The sequence below is a fragment of the Erinaceus europaeus genome, chromosome 8 (assembly GCF_950295315.1).
Source record: "Erinaceus europaeus chromosome 8, mEriEur2.1, whole genome shotgun sequence".
Taxonomy (NCBI): Eukaryota; Metazoa; Chordata; class Mammalia; order Eulipotyphla; family Erinaceidae; genus Erinaceus; species Erinaceus europaeus.
Genome location: NC_080169.1, coordinates 106,233,676 through 106,260,529, shown reverse-complemented (window position 1 = coordinate 106,260,529; position 26,854 = coordinate 106,233,676). Strand labels below are relative to the sequence as shown.

General features: G+C 38.3%; 1 protein-coding gene across 2 annotated transcripts in view; it reads left to right on the top strand.

The window, feature by feature from the left end:
• Positions 1-7,301: 7,301 nt before the first annotated feature.
• LOC103116617 (aldo-keto reductase family 1 member B1) overlaps positions 7,302-26,854 on the top strand; it is a 97,999-nt gene continuing 78,446 nt past the window's right edge. Inside the window, exons 1-10 of one of the 2 annotated variants that reach the window (XM_060196603.1) lie at positions 7,302-7,426; positions 10,311-10,478; positions 11,387-11,503; positions 12,150-12,236; positions 13,830-13,952; positions 14,837-14,943; positions 15,310-15,391; positions 16,197-16,280; positions 16,877-16,965; positions 19,266-19,571. In XM_060196603.1, the coding sequence (XP_060052586.1) occupies positions 7,361-7,426; positions 10,311-10,478; positions 11,387-11,503; positions 12,150-12,236; positions 13,830-13,952; positions 14,837-14,943; positions 15,310-15,391; positions 16,197-16,280; positions 16,877-16,965; positions 19,266-19,308 (966 nt within the window). In that variant the 5' untranslated portion in view covers positions 7,302-7,360 and the 3' untranslated portion in view covers positions 19,309-19,571. Of the gene's footprint in view, positions 7,427-10,310; positions 10,479-11,386; positions 11,504-12,149; positions 12,237-13,829; positions 13,953-14,836; positions 14,944-15,309; positions 15,392-16,196; positions 16,281-16,876; positions 16,966-19,265; positions 19,572-26,854 lie in introns of those variants that run through there. The other variant, XM_060196604.1, reaches the window with a different exon arrangement.

Below are 26,854 nucleotides of genomic sequence, written 5' to 3'. Positions count from 1 at the left end.
CGCAGTCTTGTCAATCATTAAATTACTAATAAAATTTTAAAAACTAAAAGGAAGAAAATTGGTGATCAGACAAAAGAAAAGAAAAATTTAAAGAAAATGTCTGGATATTGGCAACAGAATTAAAGTCACCTGCAGAGAAAGGGGTGGAAGAAAAGGCAGGAGCAGTGTGAGAAGAAAAAAAAAAGCTTATGGACTTTTTAAGGAACATTGAGTTCTACTAAGAGCAGAACAAGCAAATTTAACTTAGTAGCAAAAACAATGTGAATACTCTGTGACAGGAATGAATTTGGAATTTTTGAGAAGCAACAAAGAGTTCTACAGATGAAATAAAAACGAGCAAAAGTAGTGGCCACAAGATAAAGTTGGATAGGCAGTCAAGGGACTGAACACAGTCACCTAAGGTCCTATCCAATCCTAGAGTCTGTAATACATAGTAGTTGCTGAGTGTCTCCCCATTGCAGGAGTCTGAGAGATATCCTTGAGACACACCTGCTGGACTCCCTCTTCCTAAAGGGGAGACAATTTAATTTTCTTAATTGCTGTTATAGTCACAAGGATAAACACCAACCAGCCAATTTGCTCTCAACTAAAAGGACTTTCCCACTGACCAGAAAGAATATTCTCTGAGCATGAGTAGAATTTATAGCCCTTAAGAATGAAAGTGAACTGCATTCCCTATAATGCCATGAAGATGATTAAAGTCTCCACTTAGCTGCACAATGTTAGACCCATAGCTGATCTGACAGCATTTGACCAAATAAGAAAGACCAAACTAGACAATCACCCAGTTTTACGCTACCCCACCCTCCTTCCTTACCCTGACTCCTTTCACATAAATATTCCCCTCTCTACATCTTGTGGAGAAAGTGCTAAATCTTAAATTCCTTTGTCTGTTATCTGACCTCCAATAAGATCCTGAATAACTCACTAGATAAATGCCTTCCTTGATCTCATTTGAGGTCAGATAAGAATCCAAAGGGTGTCCCTGTGACCTGTGACCGTTTGAAAACACCATAAATGCAGTTCAACCCATAAGCAAGGGGTTACATAATCCACTCCAGTCATTTAAAAGACATAGTGTAGATAATGTATTATAACCACAGTTCTCAAACTTGAGCATCCATCAGACCACCTGTTGAACTTATTCCTGGGGTCTGGACAGTGGCACAGTGACTATTGTTATACTTATAAGCATGAGGCCTGAGCTTGGTCCTCAGCATAGGATATGTCAGAGTGAGGCTCCAGTATTTTCTCTCCTCTTCCAATCACTAGTAAATACATGAATGCTTTAGAAATTAATCCCTCTGTGTCTACTTCTAATGTTTTAAGGTCAGTAAATGTGGGGCTTGAATCTTAGAATTTAGATCTAGCACCGTGAGAAATAAATGTCTAATTTCATTAAATCATACCCTATATTTTGATCACTGGTTTTTAACACTGCTTTGACTGACACTGTTCCTCTGTCAGAATGTTCTCTAAATTCACCCATTTCTTTATGCAGAGACAGAGATCCAACTCAGCGTGTTATACAATCACTCTATAGTTGAGTCAACATCTAGTATCATTTCATATTGCTTTTTTTAGAATGAGAAAGAGAGTAAAGCCCTGCTCCACCAGCAATGGGATTCTCTACTTTGCCATAGATTGAAAAGGGCCTCGTGCATGCAAAGCACGTGTGATAGCCCAACACTCTTTGAGTACTTCTTTTTCTCCTATTTCTGAACTCAAATATACATCAATTCTAGGTGGCACAAAGAGCCAAATACTGTCACACCAATGCTTATATGGTAGAAAGGCTTTAATGCCATTGGAAGAACAATGGAGGTGGAGACAACGCATAGACACATTTCTCCATCCTTTTGTTTCAAAGAATACTTTAAAAACAGAAATAGAGAGGCATATTCAGCTTAGAGCCTATGTGATCTCTGCATCCCTGTAGATCTGAGCTCACATTCTGTGGTCATGAGTAGGAACATTCCAAGTTGCCCCAATATCAGGACCCATCTTCCTCAGGTGTAGCATAGAGTATGTTGTCCAGCCTCCCTTCGGAGAATGGAACATTCTCTACCATTGTTGATCCACATTGAGGACAAGGTCCTATGGGGACCCACAAAGTGGTCTATCATATTGTTCCTGATAAAGATGACCGGTAACAATGGACAGAGGAATTTATTTGAGGTCTAGGCCTATCATGTCTGTTTGGGAATCTCAGTAATCCCCGACTAGGGCCCCAGCTGATGGCCCCAGCTGATGGGGTAACCTGATAGTGACTAAAGAGTTATAGTTAAAGTATCAGATCAAATCAATGGGGTTTACAATCAACAATATTTATACACCTTTCCCATATTTGGGAGCTCTTCTCTTCCCTGATCCAGTTTTCTGGTCCTTTTTGCAGCCATGACATCATCTCCCCAGACGATAACTTAGATCCACCTGCATACCAGATGTCAGGCTCAGAAAAAAAATAAATAAACAAAAAGCTAGTATAGTCAAGGGCCCTTTGTAATATAACAAAATAGGCCTACTAACCATCTATAAAACAGAGACCCCCAAATCTGCAATAACTGCAATATTCCAGCCTTTAAGTTCATGACCAGTCACAATTTGTTTGGTTTTGTATGTTAACTCTTTTTTCAGCCACCAGGTTCCAGATGCTACCATGATGCCAACCAGCCTTCCCTGGGCAGATAACCCCACCAATATGTCCTGGAGCTCTGTTTCCCCAGAGCCCCGTCCCATTAGGAAAAGAGAGAGACAGGCTGGAAGTATGGATAGACCTGCCAACGCCCATGTTCAGTGAGGAAGCAATTACAGAAGCCAGACCTTCCACCTTCTGCACCCCATAATGATCTTGGGTCCATACTCCCAGAAGGATAAAGAATAGGAAAGCTATCAGGGGAGGGGATAGGATTCAGAGTTCTGGTGGTGGAATTATGTGGAGTTGTACTCCTCTTAATCTACGGGTTTTGTCAGTGTTTCCTTTTTATAAATAAAAAATTTTAAAAAATAGTGAGGTAGCATAAAAGAGACCACACCACTAAAGCTTCATTCAATTTTGTAGGAGCCAGGCTCTCTCTCTTTCTCTCCCTTTATATATATGTATTTCTAAAGTGTAGTAATGAGTCTTGATTAGCAAAGTTCATCTTTGTTTGCCTGTTAATGAGAAAGATAGGTAAGAGAGAAAGAACCTCTAGACACCAGACATCACTCTGGTACATGTGAGGCCAGGGATTGAACTCAGGATCTCATGCTTGAGAGTCTAGTGCCTTTAGCCACTGCGCCACCTCCTGGACCACATCCATTTATGTATTTTTGAATTCTCTCTCTCTACTTTTTTATAGAAAGAGAAAAACTGAGGGGGAAGGAGGGAGACTTAGAGGGAGAGAGGAAGAGAAACACCTGCAGCACTGCTTCACCACTCCTAAAGCTTCCCCACTGAAGGTGGGCACATGGTAATATGAGCTCTTTCTGGGTGTACCATTTTCCCCAGGCTCCCTGGAGTATTTTGTTATACTTGAAATTTATTTATTTTTATTTTTTTATATTTATTTTATTTATTTATTCCCTTTTATTGCCCTTGTTGTTTTATTGTTGTAGTTATTATTGTTGTTGTTGTTGGATAGGACAGAGAGAAATGGAGAGAGGAGGGGAAGACAGAGAGGAGCAGAGAAAGATAGACACCTGCAGACCTGCTTCACCGCCTTGAAGCGACTCCCCTGCAGGTGGGGAGCCAGGGTTCGAACCGGGATCCTTATGCTGGTCTTTGTGCTTTGCGCCACCTGCACTTAGCCCGCTGCACTACAGCCTGACTCCCAATACTTGAAATTTATGCCTCTATAATTTAATTCAGGTCTCCTAAGAGAAATATGACTGTGAAATTCTGAATTGATTGACTCACCATGACTATGCAGAATCTCTAATACTTCTAATCTAGGACTCTAACTGAATTCAAGTCTATTAAGAGAAATTTGACCTCTACTACTGTTGATCTTGTAGCTATTTGTTGACCAAACAAGTAGTATACATAGATATAACAAGGTAAAATTTAATTCCGGTCCATCAGTAGAAACTTGACTGAGGAGATATGTGTCTCTCCAATCATGATTTACCTCTATTTTATCAGCATAAAACATCCACTGGTGAGCAATCATGGTGTAATTAGAAGTTGCACATTCTTAGAGACGACATAGAGGAGTAAAGGTGAATAGAAAGATATTCCCATTGTGAGAGAAAACACAGATTTTTTCTTTCCAGAAAGAAGTGCAGAGAGGGGGCAGGTGGTGGCACACTTGGTTAAGTGCACATATTAGAGTGCACAGGGTCTTAGGTTCAAGCCCCTGGTCCCCACCTGCAGAGGGAAAGCTTCACAAGTGATGAAGCAGGTCTGCAAGTGTCTCTCTGTCTCTCTTCCTTTCCGTCTGCCCCTCCCCTCTCAGTTTCTCTCTGTCCCTATCCAATAATACATACATACATACATAAAATATTTTTTAAAAGAAGTGCAGAGAAAACCACAGTGACTTTTAGAGAACTTAGAGGTGTACTGGGTATACAGAAATAAATGAAAATTTTCAGAAAAATATTGTAAAGACAAAATTAAGTATCCTCTTGTTACATGATGCAGCAAATTATGCTCGCTAGTATTTACTCAAATGGCATGAAAGCATGTATGCACAATAATCTACATCTGAAATTTACTACAACTTTATTCATGATTTCCCCAAACTGATAGCACCGACATAGATTTAAACAGTTGGAGGATTAAGCAAACTATGATTCCTTCACTCTGTGAACACAGGTCTGTGAAAACATAGAAAAGATTTGGAAGAAATGGAAGTGCATACTTTTAAGTTAAAAAAATAAAGCAAATTTGTTAATGTTTCATGGGGTAGGTATGAAACCATTGCAGGAGCAGCAATTAGGTCACTGGTTGCCAGGGATTTTGGAGAGGGGGAGGAGAAGGTAGAGATAAGCAGTTGCGTACAGAGAACATTTAGAATGATGAAAACACTTTGCATGGTCTTTTATTAATGGATTCATGTCAAAAAGCCACTAAATGTAAAACACAATGTGAATTAAAGAGTTTGATTATTAATCATATATCCATACTTTCTATAAACTCAAAAGTTCTCACTTATAAAAATAAATAACACCTTTTAATGAAAAGAAAAATAAGTATAGAATGAAATAGTCATTCTGTGAATGGGCTGTGTGAAAGGACTTACCCATGAAGACCAGTAAACAGAGAATATGTCTTCAAATAAATATATCTTCAAAGAACAAGGATGTCTGCATTTTAATTTATTTTTAAACTCAGAAGAAAAACACAAGATATAATCACAAATCATCCTTTATACTAACTTTTGCAAACATAAATCATATCTTAGCTATTGTATGTGGATGAAGTGGCTTATAAAGGACTAGTGAAAAAAACTCTGAAGTGGGGCTGTGTCACCCCTGGGTTGAGTCCCAAAATAAAGGTATGTCTCAGCCTCTGTGCCTCATAGTTTATTTCAGCTTCCATAGCCCCAAGCCTTTGCTTGGGATAGATGAATTTTCAGCAGACATGGCCCCAGAAACATCATATGTGAGCACTATGGCACTGGAGGAAACCTTCTGTGATATATATATATATATATATATATATATATATATATATATATATATATATATATATATATATCCAGAGTGGTGAAATCCCCATGTTGAGGCCCAGGAAGGAAGGAAGGGAGGAAGGGAGGAAATCATACTATCAGAGAGTTGAGTGAACATGTGGCTTGCAGATGTAAGGTCTAAGATTCAATCATGCACATGACACATGATCAGAGTATTTAGTTCTCTCTCTTTATCTCTCCCACATTAAATACATAAAGAAATCTTTTTTTAAAATATCACCAGCATTAAAAGTAGAACTAGGAGGAAGTAATATTTTCTTTTTAATTTTATTCGTTTATGTTTTTATTGCCATCAAGGGCTTGGTTCCAACACAAAGAATCCACCACTCTTGGCAATCTTTTTTTTTTTCTAATTTCTCTTTCATTAGGTAGGACAGAGAGAAATTGAGAAGGGAGGAGGAAAGAAAAAGAGAGATACCTGAAAACCTGCTTCACTGCTCTTGAAGGTTTCTCTCTTCAGGTGGGTATCTGAAGTTGAAACCTGGGACCTTGAGTATCCTAAAATGTATGTGCCATTGGATAAGAAGTTGACCTTTGGGTAACAAACCACACCTCAACAGGGACTAGATTCTGTAGGCAAGGACCAAGTGAGACAGAGAAGGATCTTTTACTCCAGCTAGTAAGAACTTCTGAGGAAGAGAATTTGCTTGGCTAGGGAGAGACTAGACAGACCTGGGAAACACTTGCTTGCTGGAGTTTCACAAAGAAAGAGAAAATACTTCCTAAACAGAAACCCTGTGTGTGTTCATTTTCTATCCCCCCCCAAGAACGCTGAAAGCCTTGTGTTAACTTCAGAATGTTGTTCTTTTTATAAATAAATGAAATATGTACTATCACTTCAATAGAAAATAATCCAACAAAGCAAAGCTTTCGTCAGTTACAAAATTTTGAAAAACTCATTAATTTATTTCTATTCTGGTTATTTCAAAGCTAACTTTCAGTAGAGGTTTTTTTTTCCCTTTATATCTTCTCTTTGAAATCATTAAAACTTCCTAGTTGTGTTTTCAACTTTGAAAGATCTTGATAGAATAGTAATATTGAGTCTAAATGAGTTTACTCCTTTCTTTCTTTCTTTCTTTCTTTCTTTCTTCCTTCCTTCCTTCCTTCCTTTCTTTCTCTCTCTTTCCTTTCTTTCTTTCTTCCTTTCTTTCTCTCTCTCTCTCTCTTTCCTTCCTTCCTACCTTTCTCTCTCTCTATCTCTTTCTCTTTCTTTCTTTCTTTCTTTCTTCCTTTCTTTCTTTCTTTGTTTTTTTGCAACCTTACATAGCACAGTGGTTCTTCTGTTATAATATTAGCCACTAATGATTCTGTCCTTTAGCTTAGCAAACATTTCTGTGCTCTGAAGTAAAGAACGTTCAAAAGTGGAGTGCATAGGACCAAAGCAAAATGCATGCACTTCCATTTTTAATTTATTAAAAGAGAACAACGAAACCAACATTTCTAAGATACTTTAGGTGCTACCCTCACAAAATGTATTTTTTAAATCATGAACTTTGTGCACAAGTCTGTATTGTATGTAGTTTATCTAAGCAGCCTTACTAAGTCTGGAAGGACTTTCTGTTTATTCAGAAGCAGGTTATGACCTCATGTAACCCCAGTCTGCAGCTCCTCCCTCTGAATTTAGGACAGACCAGTGCTATAAACACTGGCAAAACTGTCTGCCAGCTCAGAACACTTTTGCAGCCAGCATGGCTACCTTTGTGGAGCTCAACAACAAAGCCAAGATGCCCATCGTGGGTTTGGGTACATGGAAGGTAATTATGCTGATATTTGGGCATGTGTTTCTTTTGGTGTTTGTTTCATAAGCATTTTCTCCTCTGTTGGTGAGAGTTCCCTCCTATTTCAGGGCTGACTGCATGGACTATGTTTTAAGTAGTTATCGAACTTGAAAACTATATCGTTTTCCATGGCAGTTTGCTTCTTGATAGTCTTTTCCTGGAAAATTCCTTTAGCTCTAGGGTATCAGCATGGTCCTGTGTTTGCTGCTGCCTTGGGGTCAGAAGGGGGACTGGCACTCCTTACTACTCAGCGTGAAACTTGCACCTGCAGCACTGGACAAGGCTGAGACGGGGGGATGAAAGGAATGCAGAGATTCGAGAGTCCTACTGAGTGGCTGACCTAGGGTCTGCAACTGAAAGTGTTCCAGTCTCAGAAACACTGACTACCAAAGCTTGGTGCCAGCAGAGGACAGACTGCACTGGCATGAGAACTAACAAAATTCTGCTAACAAATTGGGAGTGCTTCTTTCATGATTCTTAACATTATGTTATTGGAGGTGCACTTTTTATCATATTAATATTTATATTGCACAATATAAATGTATATAATTAAGACCGATTTGACTTGATCAATTAAATCATTAATGGAATCAATTAATTTACATTAAGCTTACTAAATCTATAATAAGTAATATGATGCAATTAATTTAAATTAAAATATCCGTAAGAGTTTATTGTATGTCTATATTTCTTTTTTTAAGACTTTTAAAAATATTTATTTGTTATAGGGTAGAGACTGTCAGAAATTGAGAGGGAAAGGGGAGATAGAGAGGGAGAGAGATAGAGAGACATCCTGCTTCACCATTTGTGAAACTTTCCTGTGGCTACCAGGGACTTGAACCTGTGTCCTTACACACTGTAATGTGTGCGCTCAACCAGGTTCACCACCACCCAGTCCCATACATCTATATTTCTAATATGGAAGTATTGATATGTACTGCTAAAAATCTCCATCCTTTCATTCTATGTTAATATGATCTCTAGTTTTTGACACATACCATTGGCATCATAAGGAAGAGTTTTATCTTGTTGGGTAATGTACATGGCTTCATCTTGTAACCATTTTTTGTATTGCTCTTGTCTTCATAGTAGAGAATATATTCTTTTTTCCACATGTCTATTATTATTTCTATTAGAGGACTTTGCTGGATCATGGTTATGAATTCATTACTAGCTCTGACATTATTAATCGTGTTTGCTATTTGCACAAGATTGTGATGGTTAAAGTTCGTCTGCATAATCACTCTTACTAAGACTAGAGGGATTTACTTCCTGCTATCCTAGTGCATGTTCTTTGCTCTGAATCCAGGACTAGTCTTCTTCACCAAAGCACTTCTGTCCATCTGACTGCTCAACCCTCCTACACCTACCCTCTTTCTATTTTTTATTTTAAAATATTTATTGTTATTATTCTGAATAATAGAGACTTATTACCAATTGTCTAAATTTTATATAAGAATTGAACAACAGATTTTACATGCTGAGGAAATGACTGGTTCCTTGACTCCTGTTTATTAAGTGATTTAATTTCTGCCATCTTAATATCTCTCTTTTATTAATTTTACCAGATGGGCTCCCTAGGATAATTCATAATCCCTTGAACTTCAAAATGATGGAGGGGAATAGTTCCAGGGATATTTTTTATTTTATCATTATTATTATTATTATTTTAACCAAAGCACACTGCTCAGCTCTGGCTTATGGCATGGGACCTAAGGTCCTCAGGCTTCTAAGACTTTTGTATAAACATTATGCTGTCTTCCTGGTCCTCCAAGAGTTTTTAAGAGTTTTCTTTACAGAAACCTGATTTTTATTGTTTTGTTTTGTTTGGTTGGTGATAATCAGACTTCACCACTCAGGGCTGACTTTTTCAAGTAGAAAGAGAAAAGAGAGAGGGACAGAGATAAAGAGATAGAAAGACAGCATAGCAACAAAATGTCCTCTATTGCATTGGGGGGATAGGCTTTCACCTAATTCATAAGTTTAACAGAACAGGCACACTCTGCAAGTATGCTAATCTTAAACTACGTTGCTGGCCTTAAAGTAGTTCTTCTTTTCTGTTTGTCTTTTTTCTTACATCAGTTCTTTTTTTTTTTAACTCCTAATTTTTTTTCTTTTTTTCTTTTTTCTTTATAAAAAAGGAAACATTTACTAAACCATAGGATAAGAGGGGTAGAACTTCACACATTTCCTACCACCAGAACTCTGTATCCCATCCCCTCCCCTGATAGCTTTCCTATTCTTTAACCCTCTGGGAATATGGACCCAAGGTCATTGTGGGATGCAGAAGGTAGAAGGTCTGGCTTTGTATTTTAAAAAGCATCATTGCTGTTTAAGACATTTCATTTCAGGTGGTTTAGGCATAAAAGATTTTGACAATAAGTTGAGAAGTAGCTTAGTGGTTAAAGCACTAGACTTACTAGCATGTGGTTCTGTGTTTGATCACTGGCATCATATAGAGTAATGCTCTGATTTTATTATTCTATAAGTTCATCATTAAGAAATAAATTTAAACATTTTATCTTTAAAAATACAGCATATGGGGAGCTGGGCGGTAGCACAGCGGGTTAAGCGCACGTGGCGCAAAGCACATGGACTAGCATAAGGATCCCGGTTTGAGCCCCGGCTCCCCACCTGTAGAGGAGTCGCTTCACAAGCAGTGAAGCAGGTCTGCAGGCATCTGTCTTTCTCTCCCCCTCTCTGTCTTCCCCTTCTGTCTCCATTTCTCTCTGTCCTATCCAACAACAATGACGTCAAGAACAGCAATAATAACTACAACAATAAAACAACAAGGGGAACAAAATGAATAAAAAAAATTTAAAAATACAGCATATGATGTCCTTTTTTGTTTTCCATTCAGTCTTCTCCAGGTCAAGTCAAAGAAGCTGTGAAGACAGCTATTGAGGCAGGGTATCGCCACATCGACTGTGCCTATGTTTATCAGAATGAGAATGAGGTGGGGGAAGCCATTCAAGAAAAGATCAAGGAGAAAGCTGTGAAGAGGGAGGACCTCTTCATTGTCAGCAAGGTATATAGGGTCATTTGAAAAAAGGATTGCAATTAAAGCAGGTGTTGGACTTGGCCAACACTCAAAGTTATGCCTGTTTTTTCCTAAGAACTCGGGTCAATCCCTAGCACCTTCATCATTGTATGTATAATATCCCTGCACACAAGCACACAGACATTCAGACAGTGTAGTATGCAAGATAATGCTATCACTCCACCCATCCCAGTTGGTTTCCTTGGTGGAAATGGATCCATTAGGCATCTCTCTGCTCCCCATTGATGAGATAAATTTGCTCCATAGTACTCAAAGTCTGGGTACAATCAGGGAAAGACCCGGAACCCCACCTTTCAGCACTGGGAATATAGTCCGAAGTTTCCCAAATGGGGCATATTTTGGAAAATATGGGACACACTCTATTTTAACATATGAATTTTGTTGACTAATTCTATTAAAAGATGAGCTATCAAATAGCATTTCTAAAGGGGGACATAGTTGGTGTAAAAAGAGTTGAGAATCACTGTATATTCACCTTGCTAACAACTTTACTTATAAGTACTAGAAAATCTCATTTAGCTGGGGAGTAAATAGACCTTATTATAAGACACTGATACTGAGTCAACCACTGATGCAACTAGGTCTCTTTGTCCTGGATGCTAAATGAGCTTTCACCAAACCCTAGCAATAACCCTGGAGGCAAAAAAAAAAAAAAAAAAAAAAAACCTAAATAGAAAACACTAGAAGAGTTGAAAAATAAATTGTCATCAAACTACTGCAAATGGCACTAGTTTGTGGTGACGCTGTCTACCTTGATGTGGGTGCCTTGACCAGTTTTTTCTAACCCCCCTGCCCACCTAGTCAAAAAGTAGTAAAATTAATTGTTATATAGATCTTCCATCCTCAGTATTGATGTCTTCTGTTGTACTTTGCAGTTATGGGTCATTTTCTTTGAGAAAACTCATGTGAAGAAAGCCTGTCAGAAGACCCTTTCAGATCTGAAATTGGACTATCTAGATATCTACCTTATCCACTGGCCACAGGGATTCCAGGTTTGAACAACAACCATTTCAATACCCTCTTCCCATGTGGTGGAAAAATAGCATCTGTCAAGTTGATCTCTGGAGTAGGCTGAAGAAGAGCTTGCTCAATGAGATAATGTTGAGTAGAATGAGTCAGAAAGGAAAGGGGAAGTGCTTGGTGATTTGACATAAGTGTAAAAATATAAAATTGATTAATAGATAAAAGAGATCAAACAAAAGATACAGTGAACTAAGGTTTACTCTGTGAAGAGATGAGCAATGAGAGAAAAGTTAAATAGAAAAAGAGTGGAAGCTGGTCAGTATCCTATCCATAAAATCATTCTTTTGGCAGTTAATCCTTTTGTTGCCATTTCAAAACAGAAGTTTGTGCCAAGTAGGAGTTAGGCCTGGTTATATTATATTAGTTTCCATGATGATTGTCAAGTTTTGGGAAGATTCAAGAGATAGTTTTTAAATTCAACTTCCCAGATTTGAATGCATGAATTTGCGTGCACTACTGTTTGTTTGATAGTTTTTATTTAAACTTATCTCTTTTAAATTGTGTGTAACTGAGCTTGAAAAAATAGCGTGCAAAAGTAAAAGTTGGGTACAAGTCACTAACTTCATACTACTTTAATAGAACCAAAGGTTTAGATGATCATTATATTTTGTTCAGTATATTTCAGGTGAAAAGGAGGTTTTTCCTAAAGATGATAAAGGCAATTTCCTCACCAGTAATGCAACATTCTTGGATGCTTGGGAGGTAGGTTGGAGTTTCTGTCTACTATGTCTTATATATTGTCCCATTATCAACTCAGATAGTACAAGAACTTTGTGATCTTACCAATTCTAAACTTGTACCCTATGTGAATATGTGTACATCATCTACTCTAGCCCTTATCAACTTGACCTTGCATTAAAATTACTTGAAAAGTTTAAATAAATCCAATGCCAAGGTTATGTCCCTGAAAAAGTTGGTATAAAGAACTGAGAGAGTGGATCAAAAGCATCAGTATATCATTTTTCAAATGTATTTACGTATTCATTGGATGGAGGGAGACAATTCAAGAGGGAGGAGGAGATCAAGAGTCACTTGCCACACTGCTTCACCACTGCCTCCTGGAGCTTTCCCCCTGCAGGTGGCGGGGGGGGAAGGGCTTGAATCTGGATCCTTGTGCTTTGTAGCATGTCTGCTCTACTAAGTGCACCTAACTCAGTGTATTTTATAACTCCCAAGCAGTTCCAAATTTCACCCAATATTGAAAATTACTGGATAAAGAGACCCTCACACCTTCTGTAACCCCAGCCTCAAAACCTTTACTTCTTATCTGCTCTCCCACCTCGTTATTTGTAAACATCTTTGCTCTAGGTTATACTTTAAGTCTCACTTTAAATTCTAATACGAGGTTTTCACACACAGTTGTGGTCTTTCCTTCTCTTACTTCCCTGATTCTCAGGGATATGCCTCTATCCTGTCAGGTCCATGACTAATTTTACCCAAAAAGAGAAAAAAAAAAAAAAAAAAGCATAGCACTTTCATTGGACTGTCAATTCTCAGAAAAAGGAAGCACAATTTTTTTTAGACAGAGGCAGAGACTACAACACCACAGCTCCCATCAATGTGGTGAGAACTGGTCTAGGACCTGGGTTGTACACACAGAAAAACAGCACACTAAGCAAGTGAGGAAGCACATTTTTGTATCTGTATTTCCAACAATTCTGATATCAGTACAGGACTTACATAATACATAAATAATAGCTATGAACTGCCACACATAGACATTATTAGACAAGTTCATCCAATATCCCTTGCAGGCCAAAAACTATGGAAAAAAGAAAAAAAAAAAACTTCCCTTGGGATCAATTCAATATCTGTAATAGGAAGCAGAGTTGACAAGCACATAGTGATCGTTTTGTTTTGTCTCCACTCAAAGTCTGGGATGGGTATCCCTGCCAAGGCTCAATCTACACGACCTTCCCCAATGAGCTTGATATTAGTGCAGGTGAAAACATGGTGTCTGTGGGGAAAGTCTGACACAAAACTCAGGCAAGCAATGGTTCATTATATTGTGCAGACTCTCCTGTACCAAGTGTTGGGTGAGAAGAGAATGAGTATTAAAACCTACACTTTATTTCTAGTTCCTTGAGTTTAGGAAAGAGCAATGGAGCTGTTAACAACCCTTAATATGCGCCCACATGCTGGGATGAAATTCCTTTTCAGTGTGCCAGCTAATCTAACAGTTCTGTTCCTTTATCAACATCTTCTGCCTATGTTGAAGACTCCTCCAAGTCAGGATCACAACACCCTCTCCCCTTCTTTCCCACAACCAACTAACCATGTCTCTTTCTATAACAGGCCATGGAGGAGCTGGTGGATGAAGGGTTGGTGAAAGCCATTGGGGTCTCTAACTTCAACCACTTGCAAATTGAAAAGATCTTGAACAAACCTGGACTGAAACACAAGCCAGTGACTAACCAGGTACATTCTGTTCAGCACTGTGTGATGAGCCTGCCCACTGTTTCTTAGCTATTTGGAGGTATCATCAGTATTGTTTACCAAGTCTCCTCTCAGCAGTCAGTGCTCATAACTCTTTTGGATTTCCCAAGCATGTCTTGGTGTGTGCTTATCAAATATAGCAAAACTAGATGTTTGGAATTATTGGTTTTCTTTCTTTCTTTCTTTAAATTTATTTTATTAGTGATTTAATAGTGATCAACAAGATTGTGGGATAAGAGGGGTATAGTTTTAGAGAAACTCCTATATCCCACTCCTTCAATTGGAAGTGTCCTTATTCTTTATACCTTTGGGTTAAAATCTTCACGGGATGCAGAAGGTGAGAGGACTGGCTTCTGTAATTGCTTCTCCACTGGAGATATAATTACTTCTCCATTGACCAGTTGATCCATAACCCCAGCCTGTTTCTATCTTTCCCTAGTGGGGTAGAATTCCAGGACACATTGGTGAGGTCATCAGCCCAGAGTTTTTTTTTTTTCTTCTCTTTCTTATGAGTATCTTAAAACTCAGATCACCTTCTTTTTTTGTGTGTGTGCCTATTTTCTCGCTATTTCTTTTCTTTTCTAAAAAATTTATTTATTGGGGAATTAATGTTTTACATTCGACAGTAAATACAATAGTTTGTGCATGCATAACATTTCCTGGGTTTCCACATAACAATACAACCCCCTATAGGTCCTCTGTCATCCTTTTTGAACCTCTATTCTTCCCCCCACCCACCCCAGAATCTTATACTTTGGTGCAATATGCCAGTTCCACTTCAGATTCTACTTGTGTTTTCTCTTCTGATCTTGTTTTTCAACTTCAGACCACCTTCTCTAAAGAGAGAAAATTGTTTGTTTTTGCAGGTTGAGTGTCATCCATACCTTACCCAGAATAAACTGATCCAGTACTGCCACTCCAAAGGCATTGTTATTACTGCTTACAGTCCTCTGGGATCTCCAGATAGACCTTGGTGAGGCATCTTTTATCAACATCAGATATATATATTATAATTTTTTTGCATTAGGATGAGAGATTAACCTACAGGGGAAAATGTCTTGTCTGCATTGTGCATGCATAGCCAAAGGAAGACTGGAGATTTTTGATTTTTTTAATGGCAACATTCCTACATTCAGAATACTCTCATTCAGTCACCCAAGGCTGAACCAGCCTCACATGCTAAGGTTTCAGAGCCCATAGGTGAGCACATGGGTAGGCACACATGCCAGTACTTCAGCCTTGTGCCCCACATTAAGATAGATGAACAGTCTTAGGATCCTTCTCATCTACATATGGTCATCATAGTGATTATTCAAACCAAATATCTTTCAATTTCTAGGGCCAAGCCAGGTGATCCAGCCCTACTGGAAGACCCCAATATTAAGGCCATTGCTGATAAACACAAGAAAACCACAGCCCAGGTACAATGTGTTGTTGGTCTAGATGGTTGGTGAAATTCATGCCCCAGTAGATGACACTATGTCCTATCTCTTGTCTAGTCTTCCTTTAACAGCTTAAGGAAATGAAAACAAATAGGGAGTCTGCTAACTGTAGTCTGAACTAGTAACAAGGCTTGAGTTTTCTCTCTGATCAGGAGATAAAACAGTTGTTTCAGAGACAAGGATAGAATCTGCCTGACAGCTTCCTGCTGAGCCCCATACTCCAGTGATAAGATAGTGCTTCTTCAGTTGAGAGACTGGGGCTCAGAAACACCTCAGCCATTTAGTTTTATTACCCCAAATATGTTCTCATGTTACTTTCATTATTTTTTTATTTATTTAAAATTAAATTAATTTTAATATTTTGTTTAATTATTTGTTTGGGATAGAGACAGAAAGTGAGAAAAGAGGAGCAGATAGAGAGGGCAGAGAAACACCTGCAACACTGCTTCATCACTCATGAAGTTTGCCCCCTGTAGGTGGGGACCGGGGACTTGAACTAGGGTCCTTGCATAATGTAGAGTGTGTGCTCAACCAGATGCATCACCACCTGGCCCCCAGCTTTCCTTATTTTTCATAAAGTCAATTCATAAATTTGTTGTAATCATTAAGGAGGTAATCAAATAGTGTATTTGGCAAGTGTTGGATAATTAAATTGTGAAGTTCTCAGCTGGTATTACTTGTTTTAACTAAAGACACAGTGAGTAGCAGAGAAAAAAAATTTTCCTCTTTAATTGAGGGGACATGACTGTAAAGAACAGGAAACATGACTTTCTTTTCTGCACAGGTTCTGATCCGGTTCCACATCCAGAGGAATGTGGTTGTAATTCCCAAGTCAGTCACTCCAGCACGCATCATTGAGAATTTTAATGTAAGATTTCGGATTATAAACCCTGGTTTCCCTCAGTGAAGTTCAGAGAGGGGAGTCCTTCTCACTAGCCTCTAATCCTGACTCTGTATGCAACCCCTAAACTTTCCCAACTTGTTGTCATCTTTCAGACCAGGGAGTTAAATACAGTGAAACTGAGATGGTTGGCACATGGGTCAAGGATGTGCTTGGAGCTCCACATGACCTCTGGATAAGGCTGAGCTCAGTGTGCCTTTAGCACTGAGAGGATTCTAGCTGTCCCTAAGCAGTTGGACTAAGTGTCAAACCTAATGTTTACTGTCCTAGCCAAAATGCACACTTCCTAGTATTCAGGGAAGTATACCTGGAAGACTGCCTTCTGGAAGAGACTAAAAGTGTGTCAGGGAGCACAAGCACTATGCCACCTGAGGTTTAATTTCTCTAAACCTAGTTGCCTTTTTGCATAGGGCTTAAGGTAGATCCTGGTTTGTCTCCGTGAATAATGAGAGGAAGTTCAGTGATTTAACAGTGCTTGCATACTGTTAGAATTTCTGTACATCTTTACCACTCCAGGAAAAAAAAAAAAAGACCACTGCTGTTTGAAATTCTTGCCTTTCCAGGTCTTTGACTTCAAGCTGAGTGTTGAGGAGATGGCTACCATTGCCAGCTTCAATAGAAACTGGAGGATCTGTGGTGGAGGAGTAGAACAGTAAGTGTCACTGGATTCTATAGATTGGAGAACCCCTATGCGTTTCTATAAACTAAAGTGGCTTAGGTAGAAGGGTTAGGAGGCAGTGGAAGTTAATGTTACCTTCAAATACAAGTTTCTTGTAGTTTGGCAAAATAGAAATTTTAGTACATGGGAATCATTATGAGGTGATACACATTGCTGCTTGTATAGAAATTTGAATATAAATTCAAATTTTAAGAAGGAACAGTAATCCAATAGATATTAATTCAGTATCTTCTAGGTACTAGGCACCTTATAGATGTTATGACTTAACATTAGACAGTTTCTGTCCTCAGAACATCTAGTTTTTATTTACTTATTTATTTATTTATTTTATTTCCTTTTGTTGCCTTTGTTGTTTTATTGTTGTAGTTATTGTTGTTGTTATTGATGTCATCATTACTGGATAGGACAGAGAGAAATGGAGAGAGATGGGGAAGACAGAGAGGGCAGAGAAAGATAGACACCTGCATACCTGCTTCATCACTTGTAAAGCAACCCCCCTGCAAGTGGGGTGCCGGGGGCCTGAACTGGGATTCTTACGCCAGTCCTTGGCATTGTACTACCTGCACTTAACCCTCTGCGCCACTGCCTGACTCTCCCTTTTTTCATATAAATAGAGGGCATATATGTATAAACTGAAAATATATATGAAAATTATGAATGAATTCTACAACTAACAAATTAAAGCACTGTCTAGCTGTCTGCTCTAGTCTATACTATACTATTGTAGACCATTAGCTTCTCTATTACTCTCTATGAAAGCTTCCGAAATTAATTAATATGTCTATGTGACATAGTAATAAACTCTAGGCACAATAATCAAAGAGTATTAAAGTATAGGGTAGGGTGGGTAGTGGTGGATTTTATACTTTAATAAGATGAATGAGTGGATGCTTTGCTGACAATATGAGACATAAACTATAGGAAGTGGAACTGAACCAAGTGGATATGAAGTGGGGGAAGATAATTCCAACAATAATGATAGTTTAGTGACAAAACCCTGAGGTGGGATTGTGTCTTGAGCATTTCAGTAAAGTTAAGCAAGCATAAATAATAGCAGAATAAATGTCAGGGATTCAAAATATGTGATGTAGCTTAGACCATAGAAAAGGCCTTGGCTTGGGGTCTGGGAAGTAGTGCATCTGATTACGTACATATATTACCATGAGCAAGGATTCAGGTTTCAGCCTCCACTCCCCACCCTCAGGGAGGATGCTTCACACACAGTGAAACAGGTCTGCAGGTGTCTATCTTTCTCTGTGTGGGTCTCCCCTTCCCTCTCAGTTCTCTCTGTCCTGTCAAGTAATAGTTAAAAAGAAATAATGGGGGGAAATGCCTGCCAGGAGCGGTGGATTCACAGCTGGTGGATGCCAGCACCAAGGCTCAGCAATAGTCCTTGGCTTTATTTGAGAGACAGTTGAGCTACCATTACAGAATTGAGAGCAGAATAAAAGCAACATCCAAGTCATGTCTTAAAAACATCTACAGTGACTTTTGCACTGTGGGACTACAAAGTGATTGATGATAATATATATGGTGAAGATCACTGTGGCCAGACATGAGTAAGAAGATGACAGGGTATCTATTAAATTGGGGAAGTACTGGAAAGCAGAAGCAGTTGGTTTTGCCAACCAATTAGAAGTCCAAGATGTATCTGTGTTTTTAATTATTTGTAGTTGCTTTTGTCTGACCCACACTAGAATGGAATTGTTATTTGGGAAATGAACTTTGGCAATTTCATTTGCCACATATATGAACAACCCATTAGATGTCTAAGGCAAGAATTCAAGTAGGCAGTTAAATAAACACCTTGGAGTTGGCTAAAAACAAACATGTAGAAGTTGGTGGCACCTGAGTGATATTTCCAGATGTATCATTGTATTAAGTTTCCAGTAAGGTGAGATTTCAAATAAAGAAGCTAGACCCTGCCTTTGTCAGCTTCAGAAAGACAATCAGTTATTGACTCACAGAGGTGTGAGAATGAGAGCGAGCACTGATTAGCTGTGTCCTGTTTGGCCTGTCATCAGGCTTATTGATAGTGGCCAGTATGAGTTTGTTCTGTCACCCTGGTCATTGTCTGGCTTTGAAGCACAGACTTCAAATTGATTTCATGGAAAGTGGTGATGAAACTCCTTTCTGGTGTTCTAATAGAATCTTGGGTAAAAGACTGAAAAAAAGTAAATAAATAAATACCATAGAATAGACCAAAGGGGGGGAAATCCTTTTCAACCAGTGGAATATTCACATATTCTTCTTTCTGCTTGTTTTCTCTGCAGCCTGTCTCACTTGAAGGACTATCCCTTCCATGAAGAATACTGAAGTTGAATCTCCTTGTGAGATTTCCTCTATAATTCCCTCTCTTCTCAGAAGTATTGCCCATTCCTCCACCATTGTCAAGCTCATCTGAAATCATAAATCCTGTGGGCAGTGTTGGGTCTATAGTCTTCAACCGGAAGCAGCTTTCCATGAGGAGATATGATTGAGTGAGCAAATCCTTTTTATGTCTGTGTTTTTTACTTATTTGACCCAATTATGGGAAACTCTGCTAACATTGATGATAAAAGTATTAAAAGTATTAAAAACTCTGATAACATTGATGATAAAAATATTAATAATAATAAACATCTATTGAGATTTTACTTCACAGCAATATTATTTGATGTGGTTTTTGCTTGTATTCATTCGCTAAATCCTACAACCATTCTTTGAGTTGGGGGTTTACTCATAGCCTACAGAAGAGGCAATGGAAATGTGGGACACCAAAGCACCTGCTTCAATTCATCACTTTAGTCAAGAGGAACCACATACACAATACCTCTATACCATTGACACTTGTTTAATGTATGAGGTTCACATTATGATAAAATGGTCCAGTGATATATTTTTCATAATATATTCCAGTTCTTGAAACACATTTTATTTTTATTAATGGTTTAATAATGATTAACAAGATTTTAAGATAACAGTGTTATAATTCCATACAGTTTCTACCACCAGAGTTCCATGTGCCATCCTCTCTATTGGAAGCTCCTTGTTCTTGATCCTTCTGGGAGTATGGACCAAAATTATTTATGGGGTGCAGAAGGTGGAAGGTCTGGCTTCTATAATTGCTTCTTTGTTGAACATAGACATTGTCAGGTCGATTCATACCCTCAGCCTGGAAAAAACATTTTATATCCTGCAAAATTGCTCACTCAGATAATGTGCCTGCTTTCCCATACACACAGCCCAGGTCCGCGCCTGGCCACCACTTCAGTGTAGGGAGCTGTAGTGCTGTGGTATCTTTCCCCTTCTCTTTGTCTTACTCTCTATTTATTTCGATCAGAAAATATCAGCCTAGAGCTGTGAAGCCCAGAAAAATACCAAAAATAAAAGATAAAAATAAGAGAGGAAGAAAGAAAAGAAGGGAGGGAGAAAGGAAGGGAGGGAGGAAAACATAAAGAAATAGAGTTATTTCATTTCAGCAAAATTCTGCACAATGCCAATCTATATTTGGAACCTGAAAGGATTCAAACTTGTAGACTGACGCACAATGCCCAAACACCTAGGTCTTCTTAAGTCAAGTCTAGTAAATGTTCCATTTCATGTCATTAAATCTAGATTGTATTATACTGGGATCACACTGTGAATTTTATAGATAAAAGAGATATACTAAAGAGGATTACAGAAAACAATCTACAGGAATATTTAAAATGATTCTCAACAGTGAACATTGGTGGATTCAAGTATCACTAAAAATATATATCCTTGTAGATATGAGACACATAACTATATTTTAAGTGAAACCCAACAAATGCCTGTCAGATGGTGCCAAACGACAGCTTGGACCAGAAGATGAAAGAAATGCATGCATCTGCCATACTGGTCTCTCATTCACAAAAGCTCAAGAAGTTGGGTCACTCATTAAACTAGCAAATATCACATTTTACATTATGAAACGTTGCCTGAACTGCTTACTATCTTTTGATGAGCAGGACGTAGTTACTTGCCTAAGCTCTAACAAGATCTAGTTTGAAATGAAACACTACTATTCCAGAAAAAAAAAAAAAACTAGAATTGAATCAAATTGGAATGAATCAACTCACTGAGACTAACCAAGATTGCTCTGGGAATGACGGTTGTCTGAGACTAAGACGAGAGATGAGCAGACAGACAGGAGAGAAAAAGAAGGAATATAAAGACTATTACTGGGAACTAGTGAGGATGGTTCTGTCATTGCTGTAAGTGAAAGCAGAAGGTAGTTAGAAAGGAGTGATAAAACTTAATCTAGGAGAGAATCAGGAATGAACTCATTGATCCCAGGAAGTGTTTTTTAGGGTCTGATTATCTGACATGAGTACATCTGAGGAAACAGAACCAGCACTGCTCATATTGGAACATTCTAGAGTCACAATACTTCTCAGACTTTAGAGTCAGGGGGACTACCTGCAGATCTGCAAAGTGTAGCTTCCACATCAGCAGCCTGGAGTGGAACCTGAGCTTTTGCACCCCTGCAAACTCTTCCAGGTGATTCGGATATTGCACCTGCAGTTTCCATGGTAAGCAGCAGTTAGTTGTGAGATGTATTTTAGGAAAGGGAATGTTGATAAATGAATGAAATCAAAATTTTACAAGTTCCATTAAAACTGAACTGAATATAAATATAGTCTAAGAATGCCCACTATCATTGTGAACGTATATTTTCCAAATGTTTCATATTAAGTAACTCAACAAACATTGCATGCTAGATCTCTTCCTGCAAATTAAAAGTTAGATGCAAGAAAAACATAGATCTACTTAGTCTCTTTCCTGTAAACCACCCAGGGAGCAGAAAATCTGGTTTATTGTTGTTGTTATTGTTGTTGTTTTGTTTGCTTGTCTGTCTGCTTTGTCTTCAGGGTTAGCGCTGGGGTTCGGTGCCAGAACTATGAATCCGTTGTTCTTGGTGGCCATTTTTTTCCCATTTTTATTGGATAGGACAGAGAGAAGCTGCTGAGAGGAGAAGGAGAGAGAAAGATAAACACCTGTAAATCTGCTTCGACACTTGCCACTTGTGAAGCATCCTTTCTGGTGGTGGGGAACCAGGGGCTTGAGCCCAGATCATTGTGGGTCCTTGCGCCTACTGCTATATGTGCTTAACCAAGTGCACCACAGCTTGGCCCCCAAATCGATGTATTTTTGTATTTCTTGTCTGTTTACTTATTTTCATTTGTACCTTCCCCTGGGTGCAATGAAGTTTCCTAGGAAAAGCTACTAGGGGAAAGATTTCCCTAGAAAACAACAGTATCTTCATTTTCAAAATCCACAACTTCTTGAACTTACATTATTCTATGAAGCACACACTATAGGAAGTCAGTTCAGGAATCCTGCAGCCTGAATCAGCCCTGAAAAAAGAAAGCAAACTGGGCTCACCAATCCAAAAAAATCTCACCAATCCAAAATCTCTTAAGGCTTTCCCTATGGACACCAAGGAGAAAATGCCTCCCAAAGATTATGGAAAACAAATGTCCAAATATCACCATATTTACTTTCTTTTTTAAAAAATTTCATTGGTGATTTATTATTGATGAAGGGGGTGGGATATGGAGATTGGGTGGTGGGAATTGTGTGGAGTTGTACCCCTCCTACCCTATGGTTTTGTTGATCAATCCTGTCTTAAATAAATAAAATAAAATAAATTATGAGATACCATACTGCAGAGGGAGGAGATGGAAGTTGTGGCTGTACGTTGTCATTTCCTATCTTAGTGTGAAGAGGAAGTCCTTTGGTCTCAGTCAGAGTTTCTATTGTAAGTCAACTTAATTTGTATGATTCATAGGTAAAGTTCCCGTTCCATAATGCAACTACTAAAATGGGTACACAGAATCAAATGATATCTTTCACAGCAATTGTTTCTATCCAAAAGAAAAACCATAATTGAACTTTATATATTGTAATCTTATGATAATTTTGCTGCTAACAAAGACAGGTACTACTTATTATGAAAGTGATTCTTAAGGGAAATATTTTTGTTTTCTTTACCTATTTTAGTGAATGGAAAATAAAAATGTGCATATAATTGAATTTATGTCTATGTAATTGATCTATGTTTATAATCCCTTTTATACTTGAAATAATAAGACTATATAATTTAGGGAGTCAGATGGTGGCGCAGAGGGTTAAGCACAGGTGGCACAAAGCACAAGGACCAGCGTAACGAACCCGGTTTGAGCCCCCAACTCCCCACCTATAGGGGAGTGGCTGCACAAGCAGTGAAACAGGTCTGCAGGTGTCTGTCTCTCTCTCCTCCTCTCTTTCTTCCCCTCCTCTCTCCACTTCTCTCTGTCCTGTCCAATAACATCAATAACCACAACAATGTTAAACAAGGGCAACAAAGGGTAAAATAAATAAATATAAAATAATGATTAAAAAGACTATATAATTTAATTAAGTGTAGTAACATAAGCCTGATTTTCAAATATGCTGTATGTGTTGACTCACTGTGACTATGCAGAAATTTAACACTTGTAGTGTAAGAGTTTCTAATCTAACTAACGTCTATTAACAAAGGTGTGACCTTTAGTTTTATTGACTTAGTTTATATCTGATGGACAAACACAAGGTAAAATTTAATTCAGGTCTATCAGAAGATACTTGACTGAAGAGACATATGTCTCAGAAAATTTATTTCACTCCTAAATTATAAGCGTAATAGTATTAACTGGGAGAAATAAAAGTGTGTAGTTAGAAGCCCCATGCACTTGGAAAACTGAATAGAATAAAAATGAATGAGAAAGCTTTCCAAATTTGAGAGCAACTATACATACATTTTCAGAAAGAAATGTAGACAACATCACAATAAGTTCTAGAGAGATTGTAAGGGTAGACTAAGTGTGTGAAAGTAAATGAAAGGCTTCAGAAAAAAATGGCATAAAATTAGGCATCTGCTTCTTACCCGATGTAGCAAATTGTGCTCCTTATTATTTACCAAATGAGCTGAAAATATGTCTACGCAAAAACCTGTATATGAATGTTTACATCGACTTTATTTATAGTTGCCCCAAATCAGAACCAACTAAGGTACCATTACACAGTTGAATGAATAAGCAAAATAAGGCTTATCCATCCTGTGGCTAACAAGCCATGTAAATCTTAAGAAGAAGCATAATGCATTTTGTTAAGTAAAAGAAGTCAATCCAAAAGTGGTACACAATGTATGAAACCAGTTATATCACATACTGGAAAAGGAAAAATTACAAGAACAGTAATTAGATTAGTGATTATCAGAGATTTTGAGGAAGAGTAGAAAAAGATAGAGATTAACAGTGGAGGAGAGAGGACAGTTTGATCTATGAACATACTCTGTATGGTATATTAATAATGGACATAGGTCACTATGAATTTTTCAGAACCTATAAATGCAAAACACAATGTGAATTATGAAGTTTACTTGCTACTAATATTTCCATACTTTCTATAAACTCAAAATTGGTTACTAAGAAAAATAAAGACTGTTAGTAAGAAAAAAAAAGTCATAAATAAAGAAAAAGTTTGTCAGATCTAGGAATGGACTCTATGAAAGGATTCACCTACTGAAGACCAGTAGACCTAGATTTAGGCAGCCCATGACATCTTCAGAGGACATCAAGTATGTTTGAATTCTAATTATTTTAGACTCAGTCCAGAAAGGAAAGTATAAACCATCCTTTATTCTAATTTCCTAATTTTTTAATCATAAAGGATATCTTAACTATTTTATATGGATGAAGGAACTCATAAAGCTGAAGTCTGTGGAATTCATAAGTGTTACACTGAAGCACTTACTCCATGTGTAACATAGTACTTGGCGAGTTTGAATGTGGGCTTACTCCATAGCTCAAGGTAAGTTCTAAAGGACCTAAGTGCTCAAAAACAGAGCTGCTATGTTAACATAAGGGGAATTCTGAGATAAATTGTACCAGAGAAAATGGAGGCAACCAGGTAGCTGAAAAGTAATTAACACGGTAGAGTCAACATGGCTACATGAAGACAACTAATAGGCTGACTTGTCTCAAGAAATTTCTTCAGGTCCTGGTATCTCTGAGTAAAAATGGTATTTCCAAGCCAGTTGGGGAGAAACTTCAAGAAGGAACACAGAGAAATCACAGAGGAAATGTTTAATATATATATATTAAACATTTATATTTATGTATATAATATATATACATATATATATATATGTATGTTACTGAAAATGACAAAGGTGAGTGATGAGTTTTCTACCTCACTGCCTGACCCCTATCCTCAAGACCAGAAGCAAATTGTTCAAGAAGGAAGAGCTGCCAGGCATTTGGGGATAAGGACCCCCAAATGAGAAATCTTTCTGGTCTGATTCCAGGCTACTCAGATGCACTCAATAAAGCAGATCAAAATTACAGAGATTTCCAACATCTCTCTTGTGAACCAAACAAAATACAAACCATCTTGGGAGAGGGGCCTTATCAGCCAACAACATTTTGTCCCTGGTAGGGCTGAGGAATAAATTTCCTTGAACTATTTATGATTGCCTTTGGCCAAGGGATTGAATTTTTCAGAGTATATTTTTTGTCAAGCTTATCCTGGTCCTGCTTACCAGTATTATGCCAAGATAATAAGGCACAGCTCCAGAGGCAGTGGAAAAAGTTTAGGGCAGAATCCAGAGCAGGACGTCTCTGAAGAGAAAGCCCGCCTTGTACATTGTCTGATTGTTGAGTCAGGCCCCTGTGTGGATGCTTGTGACCTTCTATGACTGAAATTGAACTGCAGATAGGCCAGAAGCAACTTGGCAGGCTGATTGGTCTGTCCCTGAAACAATCAGGGAGCCACCCTGGCAACATACACTCATTCATCACATCACTGCTGCAGAGACTTGCAAATATAGGTACTCCGAGAACATGGAGAACCTTTATCAGGTCAACGTTCTTCCCAGCTGAAGATAAGGGAACTAGTTTGGTATCTAAGACAAGACCTCTGTATACTAGCACTACTAGAACCATCAGGAGTGGTGAGCCTACATATGCACATTCTTATTTCCTCCCCTTCTCCTCTTCTCTTTCTGACTCCTTTTTACTTTTTTACTTTCTGTTGTTGTTTTGAATGTTTTCCATTTGTCTCTCTTAGTGAATATATACATATTCTGTTAGTTTGTTAATTGTGTACTTCTTCTGTTTGCCGTGATTGCTTTTTTCTTTTTTGTAGCTGTTTCAGTCGTCTGTTTTTCTCTATAATTTGAACACAGGAGAATCACCTATTATTATGGCAGCTACTGGTACCCTACCTCTTATCTTCCAGGGGCAGTGATGGCAACATTAGAACAACACTCCTGAGACACACACATCACAGGATGGTTGGCTTCAGGGTTCCTGGAACCAAAATATCAGTGGCCACATCACACCGTATCTGAACAGCAATGTAAGACGAAGGCGGTACAGCTACAAGGGATTCCAATGTCCCTTTCTTGACTTTCCTGGAATTTCAGGCAGCTAGCTACTGACCTACAAGAGCCTCTTTCCAAAATTTTAACTGAACCACTATAAACAGCTCCAAAATTTTAACTGAACGAGTATATATGCCTTAATATGAAAAACAGCTCCAGAGGAGCCTCGACTACTGGTGTTATACCACAACTACTGCTCCTACACACAGCTCTAAAACCTGACTCAGGCTTCAGTGGCAAACCCCACCTGACTGGCACACTGTTGTCGGAGAAAGTTATAGAATGAGGAATATTATTCTGTAACTTGGGTGTTGCTTGCTTGGACTGACCTACCTCTGTACTAGGACTTTGTGTCACTTTATCCCAAGAAAAACAAAAGCCTATCCCCATGGGGTTGCTATATACTCTTTCCTGGGATCTAGTTGTATCATCAGAGGAAACAGGCTCTACACA